This window comes from Rattus norvegicus, chromosome 11 (assembly GCF_021556685.1).
Source record: "Rattus norvegicus strain SHRSP/BbbUtx chromosome 11, alternate assembly SHRSP_T2T, whole genome shotgun sequence".
In the NCBI taxonomy this organism is placed as follows: domain Eukaryota; kingdom Metazoa; phylum Chordata; class Mammalia; order Rodentia; family Muridae; genus Rattus; species Rattus norvegicus.
In genome coordinates, this window is record NC_141544.1 from 97,116,569 (window position 1) to 97,134,092 (window position 17,524).

The following is a 17,524-nucleotide window of genomic DNA, read 5'->3' on the forward strand; positions in this document are numbered from 1 at the left end:
AGGCGGGGGCTGGGTGAGGCTGCTTCTAGCTCTGCCAGCCAAGCACAAGCTGACCCAGGCAGGCATTGCAATCGTACTGAGCCTGTTTGCGGCTTGTAAAGTGATCAGGGCAGCACTGCTTTGTTCTCGGGGCTGTGGCAAACATCAAAGGAAACGACAGAAGTGAACCCCAGTGCACGTCTGTGCTTACGCCTCCAGTCCTTAGCAATAGGATAGACAGGGAGGTTATGCCGTTACAAGGCACCAACCATCGCAGAGTAGCTGACCTGCTACCACAGCATTCTTCACAGACAATCACAGGGTGGGAGGACCGTAGACCCACAGGTGATCCAGCCAATGAGTGGCAAAGCTGTCACCATGCTACCCCCAGATAAGTCAGATTGCAAAGCCCCTCCTTCCCCTCAGGCCTAGAGGTTTGTGAGATGTAGGGAAGTGTGAGAGGGTTGTGGCGCCTGGCTGTGGGTCCCACTGACCAGGCAGTGCTACTGCCCTCAGATGTGGACCTGTCAGAGAATCAGATTGGAGCTGCAGGGCTCCAGGCCATCTGCACTGCCCTCACCTTAAACCCAACTGTTCAGAAGATGCAGCTGCAAGGGAACAGGCTGGAGGAAAAGGCAGCCCAGCACCTCGCTGCTCTTCTGCTGCGTCACACTGGCCTGAAATCTCTAGACCTCAGCTATAATCAGCTCAATGACCTGGCAGGTAAGTCTGGGCAGTAATGGATCATGAGTGCTTATCGCCCCCTGGTGGCAGGGAAGGAGAATGGGCAGGACCACACCCAGCTTCTGCCTGAGAAGATCTATGTGCTGGCTTCTGCTCACCATACCTCCTTTGGCTGTTCTTCCACTCCAGCCACGGAATTCAATTAATTCCAGGCATATCTCACTGCCCTCTGCTGTGGGGCTCTGTCTATGAACAAAACAAAGTTCCTGATTTCAAGACACATACACGAACAAGGCCCTTCTCAGTAACTAGTGACCCTCCTCGAGAAACAATGTATGGTTGTAGAAAAAAACGGACCCACCTGCTATAGAGGGCAGATGTTTAAGCAGAAAATCTATGCCTTGGGTAGAAAGGAGCCAGCCATGGCAAGATCATGAAGCTGATAAACTCTGATCATGAAGGCCCGTTTCCTAGATTGGTAGACATCCATGTGGTTGGGCTGGTGGTCTAAGGGAGAATGACCAGGCAATGCTTTGCAAAGGAAGGAGAGACTATAACTATATGCCTATTGATCATGGCAGAAGGTATGGAGGGACGTCTCACCCCAAGTGCTTTTGCCAAAGGGCTTGTAGTATATCTCAGTGGCAAGGTACTTGTTCTCCGTGTGTGGGAGGAGCTAAGTGCTAGCTAGGGAAGACATAGGAAGGCTACTTATCTAGTCATTGTCTCCCGAGAGCCTCTGCATGGGATGGACGCTTTGCTAATAATATAAATACTCACCTATGTCACTCATGTCTAAATGTGACAATCGACTGTACAAATCAGAGCTAGGCAGACCTGTAGTTCAGCTACGCGGAAGATCAGTTGAGCCTAGAGACTTGGGGCAGCCTGGTAACATAAAAGGGCCACTCAGGCCCTGGATCAGCTGAAGCAAATTCTTCTTTTTAAACATTTGGGGAGGTGGGGGAGAGGGAGAGAGAGACATATGCGTGGGTGCCTGTGGAGGCTAGGACATCCCATCCTATGCACTAGAAATAGCAGATGGTCATCAGCCAGCAAGTGTGGGCGCTGGGAACTGAGCTCGGGTCCTCTTAAGGAGCAGCTGGTGCTCTTAGCTTCTCAGACACTTCTCTAGCACCCGAAAGGAATTCTTAGATGCCCATTGTATCCACATTGTAGTGGATGTTCCAGAACAACTGTCTCACAGGAGTTTTGGGATTTTTGACCTGTCCCAAGCTGCTTAAACAATCAAGTGGAGCAGTGCTAACCTTGGCTCTGGAGTTTGCCTGCTAAAACCAATCGTCTTCTAAGAAAACCATTGTGGGAAGTCCATGGAAGTAAAGGAGCAGCTCATGTCAGTTTTGACAAACTGTGCCTGTGTCTCTGGGACTTGAGAACTAAGTAGTCAGCTTGCTGCTACTGTAATGTCTCGAGCAGCCATCTTATAAAGGGAAATAATGCATTTGAGGCTCATAGTTTTGGAGAGTTCAGCTTTTGACGGTTTGGCCTGTAGCTGAGCCAGCATTAGAGAAGAGACAGCCATTCAGCTGGTGAATGGGAAGAGACTGGGGTCACATGATCTCCTGAGGGGAACCCCCAGTGCCTAATACCTTTATATATTTTCATCTGCCGCATCCCAATATTGAGGACCAAGCGTTTGTAGAAAAGGCTGTATTTTATTCCATGTTTATGAGTGTTTGCCTGCACTTAAATCTGTGTCGGTTCTCGTGGAGGTCAGCAGAGGGCATCACATCCCCTGAAACTGAGGTTACAGTCATCTGTCAGCTGCTAGATGGCATGTGGGTGCTGGGAATCCAGCCTGGATCCTCTGCAGGAGTAACCAGTGCTGAGTCACCTGGGCAGCCCAGGGAGCAAGCTTTTACGGTACTGGAGGACCTCTGGGGTGCCTTACTATGTAAGTTACAAACTGGAGCAGGCAAGCGACACAGAGGCTGGGATCTGTATACAGGGGAGAAAGGGCAGACTCCGTCTATTTCGTTCCTTTAAGTGGGGATCTGAGGCTGTTACTGAGCAGTGACACCATCCGTGCCAATGGAGAACCTACCTCAGGTGTGGGCCTCACAGGATGGTTGATGGGTGGGTCACATAGGTAAAGTGTTACTATTACAGACCAGTGGAAGAGTAAGCCTCACCCTCAGTAGAAAGGAGGGGGCTATAGGACACCTGCTGTCCTCTTCCCACTTTCCCAGTGTCCAGGAAAGGTGGGGACTCCTGTATCTGGAACCTAGAGTTGTCAGTGGAAGTGCTAATATGTCTGCTGATGCGTGTGCTAGCCAAGCAGGTGTCTGGGAGCACTCTGTACACACACACACACACACACACACACACACACACACACGCACACATGCACACACACACACACACAAACATACACACACACACACACACACACACACACACACACACACACACACATACACGTTTCCTTGGTTTGATCTAGTTCCTTTTAGTTTGTTTTTTTGAGGCCAGGTCTCACTGTGCTGTCCTGGATAGCTTGGAATTCACTACAGCATTCACATTGGCCTTGAATTAAGAATCTTCCTGCCTCAGCCTTCTGTATGCTCCGATAATAAGAGCGGGCCATCACACCCAGCCCCTCTGAGCACTTCATACCAGCTTTTCTTCTCTAACAGCTAAGATAATAAGAGTCCAAATTTTATTCCCAAGGGACCCTAGTCTGGCCACAGAGATCAACCCAGCAAAATAAGTTCAAAGTCGGGGAGGACTTAGGGGAGGACAAAACTAGAAGGTGGAACAGTAAAAACATGGCTTCTGAGGGAGTCCACCCAGCTGGGACAAAATCTGCAAACCCAGGTTACGAGGCTGAGACTTGTCTGGCCAGGTGGATAACGGGGTACCAACATGGAGAACCAGAGTGAGACACGGATGGAGCTGCAGCTGTGGAGAACCGGCAGCAAGTCACACCTGCCAGCTCTCACAAAGCGGAAGACGGAAGACGGCTTGGACTCTGTCATGGCTCCACCCCTGCCCAGGAGCGGGCCAGAGAATCTGTCATAGCTCCACCCACTTCCTTTAGCAACTCCTGACTTGGAGGGCCGGCTCTGCTGGTGCTCACTAGCCAATAGGAATCTCGCTGGGGTATTCAGCAAGCCTCCGGCCAATATTGTATGCCCTCAACCACACTTAGCACCGGAGCTCTTGGCTTAGCGTCAAGGACTCCCTCAAGTGTCCTTTACTTCCTATCTTGGTGCACCTGCTTACTCCTGCCTCTCCCCAACTCCAGCATCCGTGCAGCCGCTTTTCCCCCTCTCTCCACCATGCGTGCACTCATGTGGATCTCTTGATCCTGTTGACCTGTTCTATCCTCACGTCCAGACCCCACCAACCCAACCACTGCATTTCTACCCTTTCTCGTTTGCAGATTAGAATAGCCGGAATCTCATTAGTTTAAGTTCCTATCTTCCCAGTCACGCGTGGATTCTTTACTGGGCATAGTGCCACTCGGGGGTACTGTCAGCACAATGGAGGTGACAACAAGATAGTCCAGAGTTCAAGGCCAGTCCGGGTGCCTTCTAGACCTGTCTGTGTTGTAGGACAAGGCCCTACACACACACACACACACACACACACACACACGCACATGCATGTTCCTTGAAGGTAATCCCGGTATATACTGGATTTTGTGATCCTACTGCACATCTGAAATTCTGGCACATGGTGAGCATCAGGTCATTTTTGAACTTGTTGTTGTGATGGTGTTTGTTTGTTTGTTTGTTTGGTCGTTGCTATAAAATCTCTTGGCGCTCCTCAGGAGAGACACTTGGACCTGCGGTGGCAGAAAACACCGGACTCACAGAGCTTAACCTGAGTTGGAATCACCTTCGAGGCCTGGGAGCCATTGCATTTGCTAGAGGCCTGGAGGTATGAGACGCTCATCTAGGCGGCCCTGCCAGTCCTTTGGGAAGTTTTCCCTGAGCCAGTTCTTGATGTTAAAACTCTTCAGAAATGAACCTTAGCCCTTTTCAGCACGACTCACATGTGCATCTTTGACGACCTGTTTTCCTGCCCCTAATGATAACACACTTCACTTACTCTCATGTCATTTCCTAAGGGGTCCACAGCTAAATGTCAGCTGCCTCCTCTGGAAATCACATTCAACTGTAGGGGACGTCCGTGCTGTCTGGTGACATCACTGTTGGCACACGCCGATGCTTTTCCACACCCCTTATTGCTTCCCTGCAAGTGTACAGACCATGGAAATGTATTGATCAAGCCCTGCAGGGTTCATGAGGCATCTTCACTGTCCCCAGTGACAAGGGCCTTAGGAAATGACAGTCACCACCTTCCCTTCTTACAGGGCCTGACTGCTGGGACTCCTGCCCCAGAAGGTGGCAGGCCAGAACACTCACTCTTTTTTTTTTTTTTTTTTTTTTTGGTTCTTTTTTTTTCGGAGCCGGGGACCGAACCCAGGGCCTTGCGCTTCCTAGGTAAGCGCTCTACCACTGAGCTAAATCCCCAGCCCCCAGAACACTCACTCTTGACCCATCACAGGTTTCACACAGCACCCTGCCACAAAGTCAATGGGCCCATGCTGTTTCTATGCCCCAGGATGCCTTCCTTAGGCATTTTCCCATAGGTGTGAATCTGGTCACTGCACCTCATCTCTGAGAAGTATCCATAGCCGACCAGTCATCATCCTCTGCTGACCTTCAAGTTGTTTGGCCCGAGCGTTCTTACTAACTCTGTTTCAGGACCTCTGCTCTCCCTCCTTAGTCATTGCTCAGACTGCCTTGCTTCCACACTGTGGGCCTGGCTCTGTTGCTTTCTGCACCGTGAGATGCAAGCTCGTGTCTTTGTTCTTTGTGTTCTAGGCAAATATATTCTTGAAGGTCCTAGACATCTCTCACAATGGCTTTGGAGACTCTGGCGCCTGTGCGGTAGGCGAGGCCCTCAGGGTCAACAATGTGTTAGAAGAATTAAATATGAGGTGAGGAACGGGGGTTCTTGCTGTGCACGGGCACAAGCGCAGGGGCTCTGAGGGCCACGCTCGGTGATCTGGCTGCTGTTCACAGTGCATCGTGCGGCCCGAACCTCAATCCTGCAGCACTCGGCTCTGTCCTCCTCTTTCAGGGTTGTTGCTTGGGGGCTTGGGATGCAGCTTGGTTGGCCGAGTCTGGTCCGGCATGTGTGAAGGCTGTGACTTCGTGTCCCAGCAGCATCGTATGGACTCGTAACATGGGTTGTGGTTGGCACTTCAGAGCATCTGCTCACATGCATGGTGAAGGACGGGGATGCGCCCTGCTGCTGCTCCCTGCTGTCTCCACAGCTTTCTCCCCTTAGACACTGTTTGCTGTGCCACCCACATCCAGAGTTAGTTTTCCTGCATCAATTAACAGTCAAGCTGATCTCAAAGGCATGCTGCAGGCCAAGCTGGTAGAGATGACTCCTCCCTGGAGGCTCTCTTCCTGGCACCTGGATTGTGTCAAATTAACAATAAAAGCTGACGGTACAAGCCATCCATTAACTTGGCACACTTTAGGCTATGATTCTTCCATCCTTGGTCCCCAAGGCCTCCTCTTCACTTTACATTTAAAATAGAGTCCTTAAAAGTTCCAATACTGGGCTAAAGAGATGGCTCAGTGGTTAAGAGCACTGACTGCTCTTCCAGAGGTCCTGAGTTCAAATCCCAGCAACCACATGGTGGCTCACAACCATCTGTAATGAGATCTGATGCCCTCTTCTGGTGTGTCTGAAGATAGCTGCAGTGTACTTATATATAATAAATGAATAAATCTTAAAAAAACAAAAAGTTCCAATACTGGGCTGGAGAGATGGCTCTGTGTCTAAGAGCATTTGCTGCTCTTGCAAGGGACCCAGGTTTGGTTCCTGGCAATCGTATGGTAGCTCACAATAGTCCATAACTCTAGTTCCAGAGGATCCAAAGCTCTCGTCTGATCTGAGCAGCAGGGAGACATATGGAAAATGCTCACACGCACAATTTTAAAAGATTCCAGCACTTTAAACATCCAAGGTCTCTTTAAAAGTTCGAAGTCTTCTTAAAAACCAAAGTCTCCTGGGGATGGAGAGATGGTTTGGGGGTTTGGAGCATTCCCTGCTTTTTCAGAGGACCCAAGTTGGTCTCTGAACCCATATCAGATGGCTCACAATCCCTGCAAGGCCAGCCCCAGGGACCTTATGGCTTCTTCTGAGCTCCTCAGGGGCTTGCACTCAAACATAATTTTAAAAATAAAAAAAAAAAACTTTAAAAATCCAGAGTCTGTAACTAGATTCCTATAAAATCAAAAGCAAGCTACATACTTAAGTAGTCTTATTCCAAGTGGGAAAAACTGGGGAATTAAAAACGATCAAAAGTAAAAGTCCAATGGTGTGAAGGCCATGCTGTGGCCATGTCCAGCATCTGAGGCTCATAGCAGGCTCCTGAGGGCTTAGGCAGCCCTGTGTGCATAGCTTTGCCATCTGCAACACAAGTGCTTGCCTCCCTAGACTGACTCCACACAGCACCTGCTCTCTCCTTGGTCGACATTGCAGTCCTGACATTTCAAATATTCTGAGGTCTCCGTCGTACCTGAGGCCTCACCTCAGGGACCCTTAACACAAGATGTGAAGCCTCAGCTGCTCTGCGGGGCCTCCTCAGTCAAGGTGCTGGATCCCCCGTGCCTTCAAAACCAGCACTGCATGGACGCCACTTCTGATACTGCCAAGTCCTGCCGCTTGAAGCGTAGCCTACTTAGATCAGCTTCTGGGGCTGACCCTGAGGGAATACTTCCTTTTCGTCTCTGAAACACTGAAGGCCTCCCTCAGTTGTGCTAATCTTGTTTGCTTATTTACTTATTCGTTTTTGTTTTGTTTGTTTGTTGGTTAGTTTTTTTTTTGGGGGGGGGGCAGGGTTTTTTGTGTAGTCTTGGCTGCCCTGGAACTTGCTGTGTAAACAAACTAGCCTTGAAGTCACAGAGATCCACCTGCCTCTGCCTCCCAAGTGCTGGGATTAAAGGCATGTACCGCCATGCCCAGCTGATCTGTCACTGTAGCTGATTCTTCATCCCCAGGGGTCAGCACTCTATTGTCCCAGTGAGCAGAGAGTTCACTGTCTAGCCCCATCCTCTTTGACAACCACAGCTGATTCTGCAGCCCCAACTGACACTCACGGATTCTCAGCCAAGATATTTCCAATCAGTGGTGGAGTCTTTGCTCCGTTCTGAAATGTAACCCGGGACTTGGTTGCTGCTGGTGTTGCAGCATCACTGTTTTCTAGGCCCCTTGGGGAGCTACTGTGCAAATAGCACACAGGGGCCTTTCCAGTCTCAAACTCCAGCGTCTTCACACATGCAAACCCAGCACTTAGGAAGTAGAAGCGAGAAAAGCCAAAAGTTCAAGGTCATCCTCAGTTATACTGGGAATTGCAGATTAGCCTGGAATATGTAAGAGAGGGAGAGAGAGAGAGAGGGAGGGGGGGAAGGAGGGGGAGGACACTCTAAGTGTGCTTGCCACCGTGGGGCAGCACACACAGCTTTTAGATGTTGACTGGGGACTGGGCACGAGTGGAGGGCTGTGCTCAGAAACTCAGGCTGCCAGATGCAATAGCAAATCAGGCAGGGGCTCTGCGGCACTGAGCGTGTGACCTGGAAAGCCACTGTGAAACGGGCCTATTTTCCTTACTGACCTTGCTACCCTCCAAGGGTTCGATGGGATAGCCCCATACATGCCTGCAGAGCACACTGACCCCATCTAGCCTCCATTAGTTTATTTTACTTTTCTCCTCTTTGTATTCTTCCCAGTCACTAAGAATTGCTAGAGTTTATTCCCCAGGCTGTTAGTGTTAGTGTTTGTGTAGGAGAGAATATTTGTTCTCCACATTCTCTGTCTGGCTTATTTCCCTTAACACAGTGCCCTCCTGTTCCATCCATTCACTTCAAACGACACAACGCTTCCTTCTCCTTCATGGCTGAATAGACTCTGTTGAGTGTACACGTGCATTTGATTCATCCGTCCGTCCATCCCCGGGCTCCGAGGCTGATTTCATGTTTTAACTGTGACACATATGCCTCTCTTGTTGCAGAAACAACCGCATCTCCACGTCAGGAGCCCTGAAGTTGGGGTTGGGTCTTCAAGTCAACCAAACACTTCGGGTTCTGATTGTAAGTTCGAGCTTGGTAAGGGGGGCTCCAGTGCAGACTGGCCCGGTGTCTTTTCATGCAGTCCTTTCTCCCACCAGTCCCTCACCGCAGACACAGCTCCTGAGTCCAGATGAAGCTCTCTCGGAGGGGCCTCCTGGCTTTGTAAGACCCCTTTCCACCTCTTGCTCCTCTTTTCCACTCTTTTCCAGCTGCTGTGCCAATTCCTTGAGGTCCTTTCTCTGCCTCACAAAAGCACAGCCCCTTGACTTACTCTCATCTTCTCCCCTGTAAATACTCCCGTCCTTGCAGGAACTCAGCGTCAGAGGTTCCTTTCTTCAGGTTTGCTGGTGACGAGAGGGGACCCTAGACACAGCAATAGCAGAGACAGAAAGGAAGGAGTCCAGGGAGGCAGAGCAGGTCTCAGCTGTACCAACGTGTGTGGGTCAGGGAGCTGAGAAGTAGGGAGTATCTCCAACATGGGGGATGGGTGTACCTGGCTCTGCGTGGTCCTCGGATTCCCACTCCTAGCTTCTCTCATCAACAATTTCACCTCCTGCGACACTGGAACCAAGACCTATTTCTAGCTCTGGTCCACATTTTCAGCCACCTGCTAGGCAATCACCAAGTCACAGTGAGTCCCAGAATCCTACAGGTTGAACTACCTCCTTCTTAAGGTAAACCAAGGCCACCTGGGCCCAGAGCTCACCCTTCTCTCCTCCATCTCTGCAGAGAGTTCCCTGTTGGACCCTCCCTCCTCACCAGGCTTCCCAATACCTGATGGTTTCTCTCAACCAGAAACACGTCCTGCTATGAACCTTCTACTTTGTTGTTTTTAGTTTAATTTAGTTTTGTTTTTAGCATTTACTTATTTTATGTGTATGAGTAACCTGAGTGTATAGATGTAACAGATGTCAGATCCCCTGGAACTGGAGTGTTCTGAACCTGGGTCCTGTATAAAAGAAGCGAGTGTCCTAACTGCTGGGCCACCTCTCCAGTACCTTTGGGGTGTGTGTGTGTGTGTGTGTGTGTGTGTGTGTGTGTTGCTTGTTTGAATTTTTTTTAAAGATTTATTTGTGTTTGAGTGTTTTGCTTGCATGTATGTCTATGTGCCACATGTATGGGCAAGAACAAGGTATCAGATCCCCGAGACTAGTCTTACAGACCGTTGAACACCACTGTGCAGATACTGAGACCTGAACTCGGGTCCTCTGGAAGATGGAACTCCAGTTCCAGAGGATCTGACACCCTGTTACATCTATAGACTCAGGTCCACATACACATAAAATAAGTAAATGCTAAAAACAAAACTAAATTAAACTAAAAACAACAGAATAGAAGGTTCATAGCAGGATGTGTTTCTGGTTGAGAAAAATCACCTGAGCCATCTCTCCAGCCCCTAGACTGGCTTCTTGGTAATGACTATGGAATTGTTAGTCTTCCTGCTCACTCTTCCTGAGTGCTAGGACTGTGGACGTCATGACAAAAGGTCGAGTGTTATATCGTGTGCATCTTCCTTAGATTTCCAAGAATCCTATTTGCAGCGATGGCTGTGTCGGCCTCCTTAAGTCTGTCCGGAGCAACAAATCGTCTGGCCTAGAACTACTGGATGTGTCTGTAAGAGCTTCTTTTTTTTTTTTTTTTTTTTTCGGAGCTGGGGACCAAACCCAGGGCCTTGCGCTTGCTAGGCAAGCGCTCTACCATTGAGCTAAATCCCCAACCCCCTGTAAGAGCTTCTTGTTAGCCACATCTGGGAGCTTCCAGAGGCTCTGCGAGCTACTGAAATGTTCACATTAGAGGGATGGGGGTGGAGGGAGTTGGTTGCAGTGCCCTGCCCAGATGAACTGTCTGATAGATTTGGCATTCCAACCATATGTGTCAGAAAGCCACCCCCGACTCTGTACCATTGTATGTTGGAAATATACAATTTAAAAATTTATTTTATAGAGGGTTACAAGTAAGGGACTGACTGAGTCTCTGAAGGACTTCAGATTTTGGTTCTTTTTTTTTTTTTTTTTTTTTCAGAGCTGGGGACCGAACCCAGGGCCTTGCGCTTCCTAGGCAAGCGCTCTACCTCTGAGCTAAATCCCCAACCCCAAAATGTGTAGCACAGGCTGGCCTCGAACTCGTGATCGCCTGCCCCTGCCTCCTTCAGCAAATCCTACCGGTGTGCGCCACCACAACCGGCCAGATTTTGAAAGAGTGTTTTATTTTATTTTATTTTGAGATGGAATCTCTCTACATAGCCCTGGCTGTCCTGGAAGTCACTCTGTATATCAGGCTTGTCTTGCATACTTTTTTATATACTCATATAGATCTGCTTGCCTCTGTCTCCAAATTCTGGGATTAAAAGCAGACTGCCACACCTGGCTTTAAACAGTTTTGAGACTTAAAGACTATGGGAACTTTTGAAGTTGGACTAAATGCATTTTGTGTCATGATATAGCCAAAAACCTGTCGGGGCCAGGGGTACAGTGCAGTGGTTTAAATGAGAATGCTCCCCATGGGCTCATATGCTTAGTCTCCAGCTTGTGGAACTATTTGCTGAGGTGTGTCACTGGGGCTGGGCTTCGAGATTCGCAGTTAGCATGCTCTCTCTCCCTCTCCCTCTCTCTTCCCCCCTCTCTCTCCCTGCAGCTATAATCTTCACTTGATGACCATGAACTCTAAGCCTCCAGACCTGTGAGCTCCATTGAAATGTTTTCTTTATAAGTTACCTTGGTCACGGTATTACTTCACAGCAATAGTGAACTAAGTGACTAAGACACCAAGATATTCTAGAAAAGTTCACCAAAAGGTCCATGTCAAGGCCACAGGGCAAGTGATATTATGATGATATGGGGGTCTTTAGGATAGAGACTCCTAGTTAGTGCACATGTGTGGGAACGACCCCCAGTATCTCCATGTCTGGTACAGTAGAGACATCCTAACTGTAGCCGTAGGATGTTTAAGCATAAAGGGCATTTTGTCTTGTCAGGAGTTACAGCCGCCAGGTTGCAGCTGCAACTTCCCCCTATGTCCTCAGACTCAACTCTTCGCCTGCTGTCAGTTTGACTAGCCTAGATCTTATCTTCAGCTTTGAGGGCTGTGCTTACAGATCAAGTCAAAGTTTTATCATTATGTGGAAGTGGGACATGAGAGAAAACTGCCGTGGTGAAGTGTACCTTGAATCCTGCCTTTTGAATGAGGCAGGGGATTGCTCCAGAGAAGTCTTGGCAACATAATAACATCTTATATCCATTAATAAGTGTGTAATCTTTAGGTTTATTTGTTTTTTTTTTTTGTTTTGTTTTGTTTTTTTTGGTTCTTTTTTTTCGGAGCTGGGGACCAAACCCAGGGCCTTGTGCTTCCTAGGCAAGCGCTCTGCCACTGAGCCAAATCCCCAACCCCGGTTTATTTGTTTTTATTATGAGTATTTTTCCTGCATGTATGTATGTATGTATGTATGTATGTATGTATGTATGTATGTATGTATGTTCACTGTTTGCATGCCTGGTGCTCAAAGAGGCCAGAAGAGGGCGCCAGATCTCTAGAACTGGAGCTACTGGCTCTTGTGAGCTGTCATGCCAGGCTGAGAATCAAATTTAGGTCCTGTGCAAGAGCAGCCAGTAGCTTACCTGCTCAGACATCCCCAGTCTTCCCTCATTTTCTACTTTAAAAGATTTTAAACCTTGTCTCAAGAAACATAAACAGAGGACCCACATGCATTTGGAAGGGAGTGAACTTGGGAGCGGCTGTCCTACCCTCTGTGAAATTGTCACATCTGAACATTGCAGGGCCTGGGTGGCCAGGACATTGCCGTGCCTAAAGGACTAACAGGAAAAATAGTAGGATAGGAAAAAAAAAGTCATCCATCTGTACAGTAGAAAAGCAGCTGTGTTACAAGTGTGTCTCACAAACAAGACAAGAAGGAAAGACTGAAGACAGAGAGGGCCTCGCATCTCAAAAACTTATTGGTGACAAACTTCAGTGGTTTCACAGTCATCTGGATACAAAACCCCCCGAGATATTCAAAGAAAGATGCCTGGGCATTACTTGAGAGGTATTCGGATCGGTTCAGCAGTGAGCTGGAGCAGACTGAGTTACACAACAGCATCAAGGACAGGCAGGGGACGCGGCACCACTGCCAGGAGGCTGTCATCAAGCAGACTATGGAGCGGGAGCAGCAGCACTAGGAAGGCTATGACTTTGATCCCAGACATTTTAGATTCTAATACTCTGCAGACTTTCCGGGAATGGGATTTTGATCAACGAAATTGCCAAACATCAAAATGAGGAAACTCTGTGCTACTGATGCAGTTCCTAAGAAGCGCAAACAGAAAAATATTTTAAATATAGAAAGGGATTTAGGAGAATTAGAACAGGGGAAACTGGAGACACTACAGATGGGAAACTGGAACCAGCAAGTGACACGATGAAGAAATGACTGCAGTGCCTGTCAGCCCTCACTGAAATACGTGAGACGCCTCATGTCCTACTCACTGACTGTGGAAATAGTCATTTCTGTGTGGGCTAGTGAGATGGTTCAGCACGAGGTGGCTTGCAGCCAAGCCTGACTGCTGAAGTTTGGTTCTGAGAACCCACGGGTTAAAGAGAACAGATGCTACAAAGTTTCTTCCAACGTCCGCATGCATGCCATGGGAGGTGCGCATGGGCACACACACAAATAAGTTTATTTTAGTAATTATCTGCAGAAAAAGAAAAAAAGAAACATAAATAGAAACTACTTAAAATTTGCAACGTGGCCTGAGATGATAAAACTGTAGAAAGGGCTCACGTGAGAGCTGGAGGCTCAGCAGATAAGAGCACTGGTTGGTCTTTCAGAGTTCAGTTCCTAGCACCCACACAGTGGTTCACAACCATTCATAACTCCAGTCCCAGGGGATCCGATGCCATCTTCCAGACATGGATGTGGTGAAAGACATATGTGCAATGAAAAACTTCACACACACATAATAATAATAAAATAGGAAAGAGAAGAGGCTCCATCAGCACTGCTTCTCTTCAACCCATTGGTTTAATTTTTTAGGGTTCAACTCAAGCACTTGGAGGCAGGTGTGGGACTGCACAGTTCAGAATAGGTTCAGGCTGTCATCGACCACATAGCGAGCTTGAGGCCAGACTGCACTAGAGACCTCGCCTCAAAGCACAAACAAACAAAAATGAATCAAAAGCTACACATAGATTAAATGTAGTTACCAAACAGCATACCCTCGTGTAAGAAAGCCAGATCAGGAAATTGAACACACCTATCTTAATCACTTTTGTATTTCTTACAAAACGCCATGACCAGGGCAACTTATAAAAAGCAGACATTTAATTGTGGACTCATGGTTTCAGAGAGTGACGGTGAGTCCACGGTCATCATGGCAGGGAGCAGGCAGGCAGGCATGGCGTTGGAGTTTCCTCATTCGTAAGTGGAAGGCAGGGGGAGAGCTCGTTGGTTATGAGGTGGGAGTTTGAAAACCGTCTAGTGACACAACTCCTCCAAAAGAGCCAGACCTCCTAATCCTTTCCCAAACAATTTAACCAACTGGGGATCAAATATGAAAGTATATGAGCCTCCGAGGGTCACCGTTTACTTCCCTATTTTAATAGTTGGAGGAGTGGGGCCATGAGATTGTCATCCACAGAGAGGAAATAAGTGAATCCTTAGAAGGATGATAACCATGTACCAATTGTCTCTTAGGGTATCCAAGTAAGCAGAGAGTGCGATGAGCTCGCCAGCTCCATGAGCGAAGCTTTTCCAGGACTCTGTATAAAGCACTGCACTTCCAGAAGAAAAGACTGGCCACAAGCCACCATCCCAGCTGTCATCTGCACCAAGTGGCTCTAGTCTCACCTCTAATACGCAACTTTAACATTCACATTGCTGCCCGTTCAGTATGTGTACCAACACGTGTATCTTCCTTTCTGCTCTCTGGCATCGTCCATCATCTGGCTTCATTTGCTGTGGTTCATTTCATTCAACCAAAATCTGCCCATGAACAACGCTGAACACAAGGTTAACGATGTCTGTATCATCCAGAGGTTCATGTTCCGATGACCCTGTTAAACAAAACATAAAGGAGATGTGCAAATGGAATCCCCAAGCTCTTCTCGAAAGAAGACAAACTGCCACAACCCATTGGAAAGCAACTGATCGTTACATTCCGAGTTCTAAAGTCACCCATGGGCTTCAGTCAAGTCAACTCACTAATTCGCTCTACAGAAACAACCGGAGCTGCATAGAAGCTACTGCTGATTGGCCAGGGTGTATGACTCAGGAGTGTTTGCCTGGCATACAGGAAACTCTTGGTTGATTCTGCACCATCGTATAAAGAAGCATGATGATGTGTGCCTGTAATTCTAGCACACCATAAGTGTCTCAATATGTATGTGTGTGTATAGACAGACAGACAGACAGACAGTCAGATAGATAGGTAGGTAGATAGATAGATAGATAGATAGATAGATAGATAGGTAGGTAGGTAGGTAGGTAGATAGATAGATAGATAGATAGATAGATAGATAGATAGATAGATAGATAGAGTTGGTGACACATGCTTGTTACTCTGGCCCTTTGGAGACTGAGTCAGAAGAAGCATGGTGACTTAAGACCAGACAGGGGTATATGTAGCAAGATCCTGTAGAAAAGAGATCTAGCCACATACTTTGTCTCCAAATGTCTATTTCACCAATTTTCCAATCATGCTCTTTCCAAGTCCCTGACAATCCAGCCAGTCCCATTGGCTACAGTCCATGAGTCAATGAACAATCATACACCTGGCCACTTCTTGCAAACAAAACAAATGGCCACGCGTACTGCCCAAAATTCTGTTTACTGTGAAGACTTTGCTTCTCCAGTGTCTCTCATAACTGTCTCAGAAAGGGGTTGAAATGCTACAGCTCTTCACTCCTGAGTGATGCCTGCTTAAACCTTCCTCAGTTAATTGGTCATGTGCACGCCTCATGAGGCTGCAGATAACTGCTTGAGAGAAGACAGCATTGTAACAGGAACAGAAACCGTAGGTGTTTAGGCAACCCCTGAAAGCAACTTGCTTGTGCCCTAAGACCTCCTTGGGCCTTATCATTCCTCTGTGTGTGTGTGTGTGTGTGTGTGTGTGTGTGTGTGTGTGTGTATCACTTTCAGTTGATAATGGATTGCTGCTGTGCATGTCCTATTTTTATGGTTTGGTTGGTCAGGTCAGATAATCCTCAGATCATAATGGGAACTTCATGACCGCAAGTCCAAAGTAGTTACTACCTTCTGCTTACTTGTTAGGCTGCATACTGTTGTCAAAAAAAGTGAACCACTGTGATATTTTGTGGAACAGACAGATGACCAAGAAACCTTCAAATAAAGTCATGGCACAGAGCTAGAGGGTTAATATATCCTTGAAGTAAAGCTGTAAATGTATACCGCTGTCATTGTCAAGTGACCGCAGATCCCTTCTGGTGGTCCTTATGGGCAGGCACCAAGGAAAGGTCATTGGCTAGATCAATAGCTGCATTCCATGTGCCAGGAGATGTGTTCATCTGCTCAAGTAAGGGCAGCACATCTGGTACAGCAGCTGCAGTCAGTCACTGCTTGATGGAGTTTGCAATCCTCAACTGTCATTTTGCATGATCCATCTGTCTTCTGCCCTGGACATATAGGAGAGTGGCATAGAGGGGTTGGGAATTTAGCTCAGTGGTAGAGCACTTGCCTAGCAAGCACAAGGCCCTGGGTTCGGTCCCCAGCTCTGAAAAAAAAAAGAAAAAAAAAGGAGAGTGGCATAGAGATGTGGTGGCACTTTTCAAGTCCTTGAGAGTGGCACAGAGTTCTGCCATTCCTCCTGAGACATGATACTGTCTTTAATTCACTGTGTTCACTGGCAGAGGCAACTCCAGAGGCTTCCATTTGGCCTTCCCAACCATAATAACTGTCACTCCACAGGTCAGGGAATCAATGTGACAATAATGCCAACCAACTTCTAAGTCTGTCCATCCCAATTATACATTCTGGAACTGGAAAAATAACTACAGGACTGAGTTCCTGGACTTCAGTCAAATCTCCACAAATAACCTGACCTCCTGAGGCTTGACCTGGTAGAAAGTAGGTGGGTTATAGAATTCCTGTGAAGGACCCTAAGGGCTTTCGCCAGCCTTACAGGTCAAGATTAGGCCAAGTACAAGCTTCCCACCTTGGAAGTTCCATTCTCCACCTACAGTTCTCAGGAGGAGCAGGGACATTCTTGAAAAAGCACAGAATGTACCAAATGATAGTCACCTGACCCTCTGGTCCTAGATAGAGTTCAAATGCATGCCATATGCTTGCTAGCCAATAGACTTAACGGTCAATATGCTCAGCCAGTAAGTTTAAACTGTAACCTTGCTGATGTAACCTGTACCCATAAAAAGTATAAAAACTGCTTGTTATAGCCATTCAGGGTCACCTTCTAGTCACTTGCCATGAGGGGCTGATTGAAGGTCGACCCTGACGTGCTGTAAAATAAACCTCTTGCATTTGCACTGAACTCCGTTCTTGTGTCTCAGTTGGGGTGTGGGGGTCTCCTGGTAGTTAAGACTCACTTCGAGCCTTATAAGTCCAGAGCCACTTCTTGTTGTGGATTGGAATCTAATGTTATTTGTGTTAATTTGGTTCCACAAATCACATGGGAATCTGCACAGCTGCTTGTAAGATGCTGAGGGTCCCTGGCCACAGTTGGCTCTAGTTGGTAAATAAAGTTGCTGGTGGCCAGTTGCTGGGCAGAGAGACAGAGGCA

At 47.7% G+C, this 17,524-nt stretch overlaps 2 protein-coding genes and 1 pseudogene across 10 annotated transcripts in view; 2 read left to right on the top strand and 1 right to left on the bottom strand.

Moving 5' to 3' along the window:
* Positions 1–653, bottom strand: part of P2rx6 (purinergic receptor P2X 6) — a 13,217-nt gene extending 12,564 nt beyond the window's left edge. For all 3 annotated transcript variants that reach the window (XM_087575463.1, XM_087575465.1, XM_087575462.1), the window contains exon 1: positions 560–653. The gene's annotated coding sequence lies outside the window, so the exon portion shown is untranslated. The remainder of the gene's footprint in view (positions 1–559) is intronic.
* Lrrc74b (leucine rich repeat containing 74B) overlaps positions 1–17,275 on the top strand; it is a 19,153-nt gene extending 1,878 nt beyond the window's left edge. For 3 of the 7 annotated variants that reach the window (NM_001432551.1, NM_001432552.1, NM_001432554.1), the window contains 6 exon segments: positions 496–702; positions 4,457–4,566; positions 5,517–5,632; positions 8,723–8,801; positions 10,299–10,394; positions 14,467–17,275. In NM_001432551.1, coding sequence (NP_001419480.1) covers positions 496–702; positions 4,457–4,566; positions 5,517–5,632; positions 8,723–8,801; positions 10,299–10,394; positions 14,467–14,613 — 755 coding nt within the window. In that variant the 3' untranslated portion in view covers positions 14,614–17,275. 7 annotated transcript variants of the gene reach the window in all.
* Positions 11,653–13,322, top strand: LOC103690759 (translation machinery-associated protein 16 pseudogene; annotated as a pseudogene).
* Positions 17,276–17,524: the final 249 nt, after the last annotated feature.